Source organism: Pyrus communis, chromosome 17, assembly GCF_041283825.1.
Source record: "Pyrus communis isolate YQ-2024b chromosome 17, ASM4128382v1, whole genome shotgun sequence".
Lineage (NCBI taxonomy): Eukaryota > Viridiplantae > Streptophyta > Magnoliopsida > Rosales > Rosaceae > Pyrus > Pyrus communis.
In genome coordinates, this window is record NC_142581.1 from 861,197 (window position 1) to 874,007 (window position 12,811).

The following is a 12,811-nucleotide window of genomic DNA, read 5'->3' on the forward strand; positions in this document are numbered from 1 at the left end:
GGATTAGGAACCTATAGTGATGATAAATTTGTTCCATATCGTCTTTCTTCTTGTATATGAGCAAGTGTTCACTGTATATTATATATTGGGGTGATAGTGTTGAGATCATTTACTTAAATTTTATTTTGTTGATTATGGATGTTTGGTTGTATTTCTTCTTTATTAAATCATTAAAAAAAAAATCTAACCATTAACCGCTCGTCATGTGTCTATATAATATAGTTTAAAAATATAGTATTTCTAATTTATTTCTTTATATTGTATGTATTAACATGTGCATTTGTTTTTAAGGTAACTTATAAATAAGACATACCAATTGTTTCTGGTCAACATTTATTACAACACGTAGACTAATATAGTACGTGTATTATGCGTTTCTAATAAAATTTTCTTCCTAGATACGCCAAACTTTAGGCGGGTCCTACAGGCAAACGAATCAGCCAATGGGTTTTCAAAACACAGTTGGAATGGTGCCCTAGACACGTGGTGGTTCCTCACCCAGCCACCACGCTCCTGCTATGATTATCCCTTCTGCCCTCCGGAGAGAGAGATATTGAGAGAAAGGAGGAGAACGAAAGACAGACAGAGATCTGGCATCTGCGGGAGAGGAGAGGAAGATCGTGCGAGGAGGGTGGATGGACGCCAGAGATGGATGGCACCTGCCATATGCTGAGACTGGTGCTCTGGACAAGGCGATAATCAACCGGACAATGATCAGATTCCGGCCGATCGCTCCGAAACCGGCGGATGGCGGCTCTTCCTCCGGTACGACTTCGGCGGATGGTAAAACCTTTCTTAGTGCAAGCAAGAGAGTCAAGAGGAAGTACATTAGGGTTGCAAAGAACCCTAAAAATAATAACAGCGCCAGAAAAATAATCAACAGTAAATCTTCCGCAGAAGATAATCCGACGGCTGTAGTCACTCTTCAGCTGATGCCGGAAAAAACAGACTCGAGAGATTTTTCAGGTAGTGGATCTTGGTGTACTACGGTTGATCCTACGGTTGTTAAAACATCAGATAACAGGGAGTTGCCTACGTGGATGAACCTAAACCCTAAGATGAACTGGTCCGTCTGGAACGCGGACACACGATCCGGCACAGATAGTACGGCGGTGGTGCCTCCGCTGGCGGCGGCGGACTCGTGGGTGACGGTGGAAAGCGTGACAGACACGTGCATGGATGTACGAGGTTTAGGTTGTACGGACGTGGAGAAACTGAAGAGTTTGGATAAAGACACGTGTCCGGGGTTTATATCGGACGGTTTTAACAGAGTGCAGTGGGTGAACGAGGCCTACAAGAGGATGGTGAACTACGTGGAGGGGCAGTCGCCGCCGGCGGAGGCTGTGGTGTGCCTGGCTACGAAAGAGAGCCTGCCGTATACTCACCCAGCGTTCAGTTGCCGGGTGAGGCTGCAGTACTACACGAGGCAGAAGGAGAAGTGCTCGAAGATGGTGCCGTGCGATGTGTGGAGGATGGAGTGCGGGTTGGCTTGGAGGCTGGACATCAAGGCGGCGCTTAGTTTGGGTCTTTGAACCCGAAGCAAAGCTGGAGTGGACAAAATACAGATCAGGTATATGTTTATTAATTCTTGTCTCTATATATATCTAATCTTTGAATAAAGCAAACTACCAAAACGATGGAAAGAAATGAGAGGAAAAGAAGTTCAATCAAAGAAATAATAAGCAGAGAGAAAGAAAAACGTGGCTCCTCTCGTTGAGCCATGCATTTTCGGTCGCAGGTGTGCTTTCCAAACTTCGTGTCTCTTTCGTGTTTTTTTTTTCAAATTGCTTAACAAGTGTCTTTCAACTACTAAAGGGTTAATACTGTTAACTTCATAAGTTTTCATTAAAAGTAGAGTTCCCAAAAATTCTTTGTGCACACCCACCTAACCCCTGTCGGCAAAACATCCTCTCTCTCTCTCTCTCTCTCTCTCTCTCTCTCTCTCTCACAAACACACAGACACAGAGACTACAGTGCAATATTTTCAGCCAATGATATAGACACAACTTCTATTCACAAAACACAAGCATTATAACTCTGTGCGCGTCTATACCTGGACAAAATCAAGATGAGAAAAATCGAGAGCAAGGATACATGCGGATTAATTCCATCGTTTTAGAAATGGAATTGAGTCGGCCGATAATTGAAAGCGAATTGATTCATAGCCTGCGAAGGCTACGATCTGTATCGGAGCCAGACAATTGGAATTGGGGCTGATGAGGTTGGAGAGACAACGATCTTGTTTCTGTAAGAGCAACGGATGTGTCTTCGATGGTTGAATCCATATGAAACCTAGAGAGAGGGGCTTGGTCAGTGTTGACGAAGATAAGAAGTTGTCGCGAGGTGGGTTGTTTGTGGGTTTGGGCGAAACATAAGAATGGATGTGGCTTTGATGGTTGAACACCCCTCGCCGACGACTTCTCCTTTTTCTTTTTTAATTTCCAATACAAACTAATAAATTTAAAAGTGTAAACTTTTTAATAAGTTGAAAGACACATGTCAAGCAATTAGAAAAGAAACGTAAGAGACAAAAAATTCAGGGACAGCAGACCTGCGACCTTCATTTTCTTATTATGAGAAGTTTTCATTTAGAACCCCACCTATTATTAACTAGTAGTTTTCTCTTCTACCAAGGCATTTATGTCGATCGGAAAATTGAACTTGATTCTAGTTTTATAAGAATCAAATTCTTATAGTGGGTCAGAAAATTTGAGTTCAAAGTGAGTAATTCAAACTTATGGGTTCAATATATAAGTTTGTAGTCATTTAATACTATGGTCTAGTGATATTTTTTTTCACTTGTAAGAGCAATCATCTATGCATTCCTCCAATAGCTTATAAAGTAATGTCATACACCCTGATCTACCAAACATAAGCATCTCTCCAACTTAGTAAATTAATCTTACATAAATAAAATACAATACAACACTCTCTCTCTCTCTCCCCACCCTCCCGTGCTGGAATAGGATTCTATTCGGATTCTCTTTGTGAGGATTCTGAGGATCACTTCATCAAGTTCGTTTGCCTATCATCCTTCGGTCAGAAATCATTTGAATTTTTTTATTTAAAATTGAACACAAATAGTGATGAGAACTGGCTACACGATGTACGATGAACGAACATGATGAAGTGATCTCCAGGATCCTCACAAAGAGAATCCGAAGAGGATCCTTTCCCCACACCCCCCCCAACCCGACCTCACCTCGGAAGATATAATTTTATTTGAACAATAAATAAAATAAAGCACAAGTATTATTTGCAATTGTTTTTAAAATGTGTGAAAGCATTTTTATAAAAAATATTTTTGAAATCAACTTTTAATAAAAATGTAAGTGAATATTAAAAAGCTCTTAAAGTGCTTATTAGAAGAAGCACATAACTGATGCTCCTTATAAGAAGCACTTTAAGTGTTTTTGAAACTAAAAAATATTTTTTTTTTCTAAATGCACTTCTTCATTCATTTTAAAATAACTTCCAAAAAACATGTAATGTGGTAAACCCTCAAACCTCAACCTTCAATTACAAAATAATATGTATCATGTAGATATGATAGTTATGAACCTTTTTTTTCCAAATCTTATATTTTCATTGCCATGTCTAGTGCTTACATACACTCTTTGCGACTATTAAATAATGAAGCTTGTTTTAGATTTTAAGAAAAAAATTATTGCAATGGTCCATCAACTTTAACCCAATTGGAGCTATAGTCTCTCAATTAAATATCCATGACCATTAGTCTCTTAACTCATTAAAACATGTATAGATATGATCCTTGTCGTTAACTCCGTCAGAATTCCATCAAAATGAGTTATGTTGGAAGAACTATTGCTACAATTGAGTTAAAGTTGAGGGACCATTATTCCAATTGGGTTAAAGTTAAGGGACTATTTCTCCAGTTGGGTTAAAGTTGAAGTACATTTGCTACAATTTTTCTCATTGGGTTTTCCATATTTGCCCTCGATTCAGCTACGTGTGTGGGACGCGACTCACTTTGACCAAAATTCTAATGGAGTTGAAGAAAATGACCACAGCTGCATGTTTTGAGGAGTTAAAGGATCAACAATTATGAATTTTTAGTTAAGCGACCATTACTCCAATTAGATTAAAATTGATGAACTATTGCTACAATTTCCTCAGATTTTAAATGTATATTTTATTTTGAAAAAAAGCAAGGATACTACTTGAATATAATTCACAAAATATTGTCCTACATTCTTAGAATAATATTTTGCTCTATCCTTGAGTCGCATAAGAACAAGAAGTCTTTAATTAATTAATTGAAACATTGAAGTTATATATGTTGGGTTAAGATCCTCTTCGGATCTTGTTTGTCCGAATCATGTGGATCAACCAGCATGTAGCAACCTTAACAAAGATGCCCATTTCGTTCTCCCTCTTCTCAGCTGTCGGAGATCTATCCGTTTGACATGAATTTGGACTTGGGCATCGACTTGGCTCGCTGGGTCTCAGTTTAGTACCGTTTCCGGAGCTTCTCCATCTTGCGACAGTACTAGACGACGACCTTCGCCGGAAAAGCAGCCGGGCATCTCCGAGAGACGTCGTTGACCCAGTTTTGCAGTGTGGCCCTGTGTTTCCGCAGTGGAGGGTTGCTGCTTATTGTTGATTCCTGGACGCACAATCTTCTTTCGAACGGTCATGATTGTTTAATCCACAGGATCCGAATAGTTAAAATCCGAAGAGCATCTTAACCCATATATTTATATTTATTTTCATATATTGGTGAGTCATACAATTAAATAAAAGGATCACTTTAACGAAAAGTGATATTTTTACATAAAAAATTGATTTTGGTACTATTTATGTTATTCTTTATTTTGTTCTTATTGTTAAAACTCAAAAATTTTAAATTATTTTTATTAATTTTTATTTAAATAAACCTCTACACTCAAAACTAGTAGATCATGCTATGGATTTACGTCTAGATCCTTTCCACCGAATATTCCTCATCAAATAATTCAGATTCTTGAAATTTTTTCCAACAATTGAAAATACGGATGCACTTTAAAAGTTATAATAACTTTAATTGTTTAATTAAATTTTAAAAATCCGAATTATTTAATAAAAAAAACTAGGTAAAAGAAATCCGAAGATAATCCCTCGTGGATTTACGACAAATGTTGGCCAAACATTTTAACGTTGTTAAAAGAAGAAGTAATTTGTCGGTCCAATGTGGTTGTCGGTCCAAACTAAAGTAGCTCCTCACCACGTGGCAGCGAGTGAGGAAAGGTATTCCATAATAGAAAATTTTCCATTCTGTAAATAGAAAAATAATCTACAAAATAAAAACAACCTTAACGAAAAACTCACAGTACTATTTATTTTTATGAAAAATCATATTTTTACATTAAAAAATAAATCATGATATTATTAATTTTATCTATTATTTTATTTTTATTGTTAAAAATAAAAATTTTCAAACGTTTTTTAATTAATTGGGACATGAAAATGTCACTTTTCTCGTATGACGTCAAATATCTTGCCCTAAGATTCACTTACACATCCGACCAACCACGCGTCCATATCATAAAGCACCAAATTTATCTCTTTCACTCGCACAAAGCTCGCGTCGTTCCCCTTCCCTTCGAAGTCGTGCGCGAGGAGGTGTTCGTGGGAGAGTGCGCCTCACGCGGTGTGTCTCGCGTACAAACTTTCAGCGTTACTGTTTGGCAACTGAATTTTGATGTTCTGTGCCAAATGAAACGCGACCACGTATTTGATATCTCGAACCTCCCCAAAAGGTAACATTACTACGCTAACCCCGATGTCTGCCCCACGTGTTCATCTCCTTTCGGCAGTGGCTGACACATAACGCTCTCTCATTGGGTAAGACAGTTGGACAATGAATTCGAGTGGGCCGTACTGGGGGAAAAGATTTAACCAATGAAATCCCGCGCGTCCTTGTCTTGGAGAACTTTCCTAACGTGTCACGAACATGTTGTGTTACGTTAAGTATTATAATACAATAGTTGAATTGTTTCAGCGTCGTGGGTATTGATTATTTCACATCGGCAAGATAAAGAAAGAATATACTAACCCCATTTCTACTAATACCAACTTTTTATGATAACATTCATACCTGTCGAATTATGCATGTACTGTGTCACGAACATGTTGTGTTACGTTAAGTATTATAATACAACAGTTGAATTGTTTCAGCGTGCTGGGTATTGATTATTTCACATCAGCAAGATAAAGAAAGAATATACTAACCCCATTCTACTAAGACCAACTTTTTATGGTAACATCCATACCTGTCGAATTGTGCATGTAGTAATTAACAAATTAAAAATACTATCAGTGTTGTTGAATGTCGATCTTTGACCCGTCTGTCTAATAATTTGACTTGATATTAGAGCAAGAGAGTGGGCCTTACTGCCAAATGATGAGTGGATCTCCTTGGCTCTGCCCGATAATGGTAGGTCATTTGGCCCCATGCGTTGAGTGAGTCCTCTTACTCCACGTGGCTGCTGAGTGTGAAATTTTGCCGTGTGATCTACTAATTGGATTTCATATGAGGAGCTTGTTGAATATCACAACCAAATTTTTTTTTTTTAATACCTTAACCTTACTTTAATTAATATTGATGTCTTTTGAGATAATCACACACGTTGGAGTATTTAAAATGTTAATTAATATAAATATTATCGTAGTTGATGTTTAGCATGTCTCTCTAATAATTTGAAATGCGTTCTAATCAATTTATATTATGACATTTCATGTCTGAAGCATTAAAAAATCTCTCCTGGTGCAGGTGGGGGAAGTGCACTGTTTGTTCACGCGCGCTTCCTCTCACGCTTACTAATAGAATCATCACCTGCTTGAGCTCCCACTCCGACGAGAGGGAGAAAGAAACCAAGAGAGAGAAAGATGGTGTAGCGCCGGTTGATATGGAAGGCGGAGAAGGGCGGCTCATGCTAAGATGCGCTGGGGGTGAGCAGGATAAGCATACAATCATGAACCGGAACATGCTCAGATTCCGGCCGATTGCACCGAAACCGGTGGCCAACGGAGCCGGAGAGGTTGGTAACAAAAACTCGGGTTTGAGTGTTTTGACAAGTGCAAGAAGAAAGAGAAAGTACGTTAGGATTTCCAAGAATAATGTATGTAGGGCGAAGGATAAGGATCCTAAGCGCGTGGTGACGACGCTGCAGCTCTTGCCGGAGAAGAACGATATAGAGAGCACGTCGGACAGTGGATCCCGGCGTCCTTTAGATCCTACGGTGACGGACAGTAATAGCGATAGAAATAATCAAAATAGTTATCCTGCTGGAAAAGAAGATGAGGGCTTACGCCTAGGAATTCCCATGTGGTTGAGGAATTACATGGGTGGTGGAGGAGGATCAGATCCGACGGTGGGGATGCGGCAGATGGAGGCGGTGGAGTCTTGGGTGACGGTGGAGTGCGTGACAGGCACATGCATGAATGCGCACGGTACGTTTGGAAGTGTTAGGAGTAGGGACGTGGAGGGGATGAGGAGTGATCTGGAGAGGGACACGTGTCCGGGGTTTATATCGGACGGTCAGAACAGGGTGCAGTGGCTGAACGAGGCTTTTAAGAAGATGGTGAGCCAGCAGAAATGTGCGGCGGAGATAGCGGTGTTGTTGGTGGTGAAAGAGAAGCTGCCGTATGCGGATGCTTTAGCGTTAACGTGCCAAGTAAAGCTGCAGTACACGGTGGGTAAGGAGAGGTGCTCTCGAATTGTGCCTTGTGATTTGTGGAGAATGGACGGTGGAGGATTTGCATGGAGGCTCGACGTCAAGGCTGCTCTAACTCTAGGCCGTTGATTTGAAGCCGTTTAAAATTTATATGGATTATCAGTAGATGGAATGGAAGGCTGAAGATCTCAGGTATACGCATTTGCATTTGTTTGTATATCTATACATATTATATACATTTGAGTGAGTTTGGTGCAGTATACTTAATTAAGTTCACAATTAGGATAAACACGGATTAATGGAAAAACTTTATCAATCTTTGTGGTGTTAATAGACAAAATTAGCTTAACAGTTTAATCTTAATTTTTGTGTCAACGTTATAAAACATTGTGCTAATAACATAAGATGGTAAAGAGTCCACACAGGGCTACATTTTTGAGCTTCTTAACATTGCTCTTTGTACAATTATCTGCTTTTTTAATACAATATTGGTGCATTTGTGATCCTCCAGTGCACTAATTATTCAGATTAACAAAAACTAATATTTAAACACCAGGTTAATTAAACTCCATGTCTCTTATGCATTTCTTGTATTAGTTAATCAATTAAGCTTGAACCAATACTAATGCCCTTTTTCTGCTCTTCCTCTTACCTGCAGGTAAATAAAGAGGAAACTCGACTGCCCTATTCATTCCGTCCTGTATAGTAATGCCACCTTTAGTCACAGTCATCTACATCTAACCCTTTAAATTAATTGGATCCATCCATGAATAACCATCTGGCTGGTTGTCTTGGATATTCTTAGCCAGGAACATGATGTTTATACCAAAAACAAATTAAAAAACAGATTTATATACCAATAGGAGGAAAAACGAAGCGAATAACAAAATATATATGCATATATATATATATCTGAAAATATCATCTCTAATTAATCATGGGAAATTCAATTAGTATAAATTGAACTTTTGAACCCTAGCTAGATGTATGATTTATTGTCAATACTTGAAAAAATAGTTTATATATATGCACATATATAAGAGGAATAACTCCTGTTCCTAGTTTTGCATTTAACAGAAGTAAAAAGAAACTATTGTTGCATAATAAACCTAATTGGGAGGAGTACATATACTGTTATACAAATAAGAGACTGACATGAAACGGGGCATAAAAAATGTGGTAGTGACGTACGCGTATCTATGTAATTTAAATTTTCCACATAGGATTGTGTAATTAATCTAAAACATGCGTCGACAATCTAAGGATCTCGTTTCCAGTAAGTTATTCTTTACATAAAAATTGCATTAGATGGTGAGTATACTATCATTTTTTTCGTCGGGATACAGATTATTCCTCATAAAATTCTATTCTTTTTTCTCATTGTTGTTTTTTTTAACTCTTTTTTCTTTTTCTTTTTTGTTTTGTTTTGTTTTTTTTTTTTTGGTTTGGGGGGCGGGGGATTGGCTGGGTGTTATAAAAATAGAATTTCCCCATTCAAGATCAAATCCCCATTCGTTTGCTGATGGGAAATGAAGAACTTACGTTGGTGTCATTAAACTAACCCCAGTTATTATGATTTTTGAGGGACTTTTTTGGATGCTTCAGAGTATCCGAATTTCAGGTCTTTTAACCGTTAAATTTTACAATTAAAATATTTGAAATACTGGGTACTTTGGAACACTCAATTTTTTTTGTTCTTTTGGTCTGGTAAGTACTTAACTTATGAAGAAAAATATAGTGTTGCATGTGATTACTATAAAAAGAAGGGTAACAACTACCTTGCAATATTATTCCTCATTTGAATTTCCCATCTTCCGCTTGTTGTTTTATCTGATAATTAAAGCAGTCTTTTCATTCATCACTTTATATTACATGCATGCATGCCCTGTTCAGGTGAAATAATTGGTTCAAAAGAAAAAGGCCGAAATATATGGAGTCGTGGAACCAGCAGGAAGGAAAAACATATATAATATAAATGTTAAAATATTTTTACGTATACTGTATACTTGATGTGATCTCAATTATACAGTTTTAAAAGTGCCAAAAGTTGAGAAAAGGACATCATATCAGCTAAAACTGTAGCTTATATTCGGATATTTGTCTTACGAAATTGTTTAAGATGGATAGAGTGGACTACCAACAATATATCTACTTTAGTTACTTAACATAATTAGCAGACATATATATATATATAGACAAACTTTGAAAGTAAGGAGATGGAAGCGAAACTGCTCGAATGAAGGTTCTAGTGAGGAGGGAAGCGAAGCTGCTCGATGACAATGGATCGAAAGAGAGTAGACGACCGACTCGTGTAAGTCACTACAAAAAAATAGAGATTTTTTGAAGAAATGACAATAAGAAAGAGCGCTTGCACTTGAAGAATATTGAATATAAAAATCAGATCTTCTGTGTTATTCTTTTAACTCTAAATTAAACGACAATAGAGAACTCACCATAAAAGGCTAATTGTACATCCTCGAATCTCCTAGCTATCCAACCATATGTAGATATAGACTATTTTCTTCTTCCTTCTGTTTGTTTTCTTATATATTTAACTATCCACTGGCAATAGCTAGACATTGTTTTCGTTTCTTGTTATATAATTATTATTATTGTTATTATTATGTAACAGGGTTTAGCTATCCACTGGCATGTAATAGTTAATAATGTTTAAACTTTGTTGCTAAACGATAATTAAGTACATTCATTATTGTAACAGGCTTTGATCTTTTCTGAGGAGGTAGCTAGCTTCTCTGGATCTCTGAAGAAGAGTTGAACAGTAGTCTTGAAAGTGTACATACTAGTAAGCTCGAAGCAACAGCGATGATATCATATATATATATATATATCTCTGATAGAGAAGTGGAGTACGAACTCTTGATTTAGCAGTAAAGCAGCTGCTGATGAAATCCTCAAAGGTTTGAGTACGTACATGTAGAGAAGAGACTATACTTAATAATGCAGTAATGCATGAAGCTGGCAAGCTATGAAAAAACCCGCTGGTATGTTTATATATATTTTTCTTATGTAGTAATGCACACCTTCATATCATCAGAGATTGATAGCTGTCCAATAATATATATATATTGCCTGTCGATCTGTCTCTGAAGTTTCAATTCTTTTTGTAATTAATTTTTCAATTTTTGGTGGGTAAGTAGCTAGTTTCCCCATCAGCATGCACTAATTAAATGAAAAATTTATAAAATACACTCTGACCTGAAACGAAGGGGATAATACAATCTGCTTAGCTAGATAAACAAACAAAACAGGGATATACAGTCTGCTTAAGGGATAATTTTTTATTTTTTTTTATTTTTAGGTTTTAGTTTTTACTTTTTGTGTTTGAGATATGGAGAAAGTATATAGGAGAATGGATGAATGAAGAAGGTTGGTGGGAGGGATTGAAGAACAACTAAAGAAGAATGAATGAAAACAAAATTTAGAATGTGAAAACAACTTTAAATAATTTTGTGTTCTTAGTAATTTTATTTTGTGCGTAAATTTTCTTATACATTTCTTCAACATCTATCATTCATGCATCCTTCCTCCATTTTTCTCCCACTTAGTTTTTCAAAATCTCAAACACAAAGGTTAAAAACTAAAAGCTAATTAAATACTAGTTAAAAACAAAATGATTACAAAAAAAAAGTCACTAATATCTCCAAATAACAAAAGGATAATACTTGTATTTCCCCCCTTTAGGGAATAAGTTCATTACCCTACTTACAAATAACTTCTCTTCAGTGTAGAAATTTTATCAGAACCGTTCAATATTTTAAATTTGAAGATCATCTTTACAAAAAATCATTCGAATTAGCGATTGTTTAATTGTCCAAATGTATCAAACAACTCAAAGTTGTAGGTACTAAGTAGCATATTCATGATAAACCATTGGGTTATTTGATTCATTTGGATGACTAAATGATCACCGATTCAAATGATTTTTTGTAGGGATGATGTTCAAAGAAGATTAAGAGATTGAATGGTACCGATTATACATTTTTTACAGTGAAAATACATTATTTGCAAGTGAGAAAATGAGCTCATTCCCAAGAGAGAATGCAAGAATTATCCACAGAAAAATATGCCCCATTTTTTCTTCCTTTATTCTTTCTTGCTTGATATTTTTAGTGATCATCACTTCTCAATATTTTCTCCATTCCTTCACATACATCACCCTCCATAACTGACCATCAAGGCTGCATGCAGCCATTGGCTTTCTTCCTTCAGAATCACATCATAATTAAACTTGAAGGCCATTCATTTACCAAAAGTTCTTGCATATATGTTGCTCCAAACATTCCTCTCGACTTGTGCTCCTAATCTTCTGAATGTGTGTGTTCTTAAAACTATATATTATCCATAATTTAAGTACTTTGAGAAGGTGTAATAATTACGAAAGATACAGCGCCTAATTAAACCCTTAACATGTATTACAGAACTTTTAAATGCACCTAATTACTATGTTCAGTTTTTCCATAATTTTGGCCCGTCGATGGAGCTTGCATTTTCACTGTATGAAGTTTCTCATTATCTTGAAACTTTTTCTGATCATTCAAGCTAGGAGATTGCCTGATGTGTCAACTCTCCTTTTGCATGTCTCTCTATCTGACAGTCTCTCTCTTGATCGAACATTGACTACTATTTCTTTGTATTCATTTAGTGTGGAGCTATTGACACTCATTTTTACCTTCCACGAATCTCTTGTTAGTTTAACTAATCCTTTGATCTTTGTTTCATTCGACCCAACCGCCAGAAATTACAAGGCGTGCGTGAGTGGTAAAGGGGGTGCATGGATAGCACCACCATTCACTTAATTAGTGAAGTGTTTTGTTTAGTTTTTAGGATTGGATTGGATTGGAACAAACAATTCACTATATTCAATTCAAGGTATGTAAAAGAAAGAAATGAAAAAATAAATAAATTGTGTTCAACTTGAAGATAGAATATGGATTGCTTATTATAGAACTTATCTGTTCAATCCCCTTGAACTAGATTAAAAGCGATAAGTTAATCACTTTCATTCTAATCTCATTCTAATCCAATCCTAAACATCAAGCTGATGCCTTAAGTGTATACAGATTCCTCCAAAGCTGTATGATCTATGAAACCTTGGCACACGATCTATATAAAGT

The 12,811-nt window shown here is 36.6% G+C and overlaps 2 protein-coding genes across 4 annotated transcripts; both read left to right on the forward strand.

Moving 5' to 3' along the window:
• The first annotated feature begins 460 nt into the window (after positions 1–460).
• Positions 461–4,200, forward strand: LOC148689194 (uncharacterized). The gene is made up of 2 exons (XM_088688682.1): positions 461–1,570; positions 3,967–4,200. Exon 1 carries the CDS (start codon positions 636–638, stop codon positions 1,530–1,532), a length of 897 nt encoding a protein of 298 aa, XP_088544808.1. The 5' UTR covers positions 461–635; the 3' UTR covers positions 1,533–1,570; positions 3,967–4,200.
• Positions 4,201–6,609: 2,409 nt separating this feature from the next.
• LOC137709440 (uncharacterized) lies at positions 6,610–12,372 on the forward strand. 3 transcript variants are annotated; one of them, XM_088689945.1, is made up of 4 exons: positions 6,610–7,868; positions 8,335–9,987; positions 10,396–10,678; positions 11,628–12,372. In XM_088689945.1, the coding sequence occupies exon 1, from the start codon at positions 6,738–6,740 to the stop codon at positions 7,803–7,805; it is 1,068 nt and encodes a 355-aa protein (XP_088546071.1). In that variant the 5' UTR covers positions 6,610–6,737; the 3' UTR covers positions 7,806–7,868; positions 8,335–9,987; positions 10,396–10,678; positions 11,628–12,372. The 3 variants fall into 3 exon arrangements, with proteins under 3 accessions (XP_088546071.1, XP_088546070.1, XP_068304630.2); XM_088689944.1 differs by lacking the exon at positions 11,628–12,372 and having other exon boundaries at positions 10,396–10,771; XM_068448529.2 differs by lacking the exons at positions 8,335–9,987; positions 11,628–12,372 and having other exon boundaries at positions 10,396–10,771.
• The last annotated feature ends 439 nt before the right edge of the window (positions 12,373–12,811 follow it).

Excerpts from the sequence above, each read along its gene's own strand:
- LOC137709440 (XM_088689945.1), top strand. The coding sequence starts at position 6,738 with ATGTCTGAAGCATTAAAAAATCTCTCCTGGTGCAGGTGGGGGAAGTGC.
- LOC148689194 (XM_088688682.1), top strand. The coding sequence starts at position 636 with ATGGACGCCAGAGATGGATGGCACCTGCCATATGCTGAGACTGGTGCT.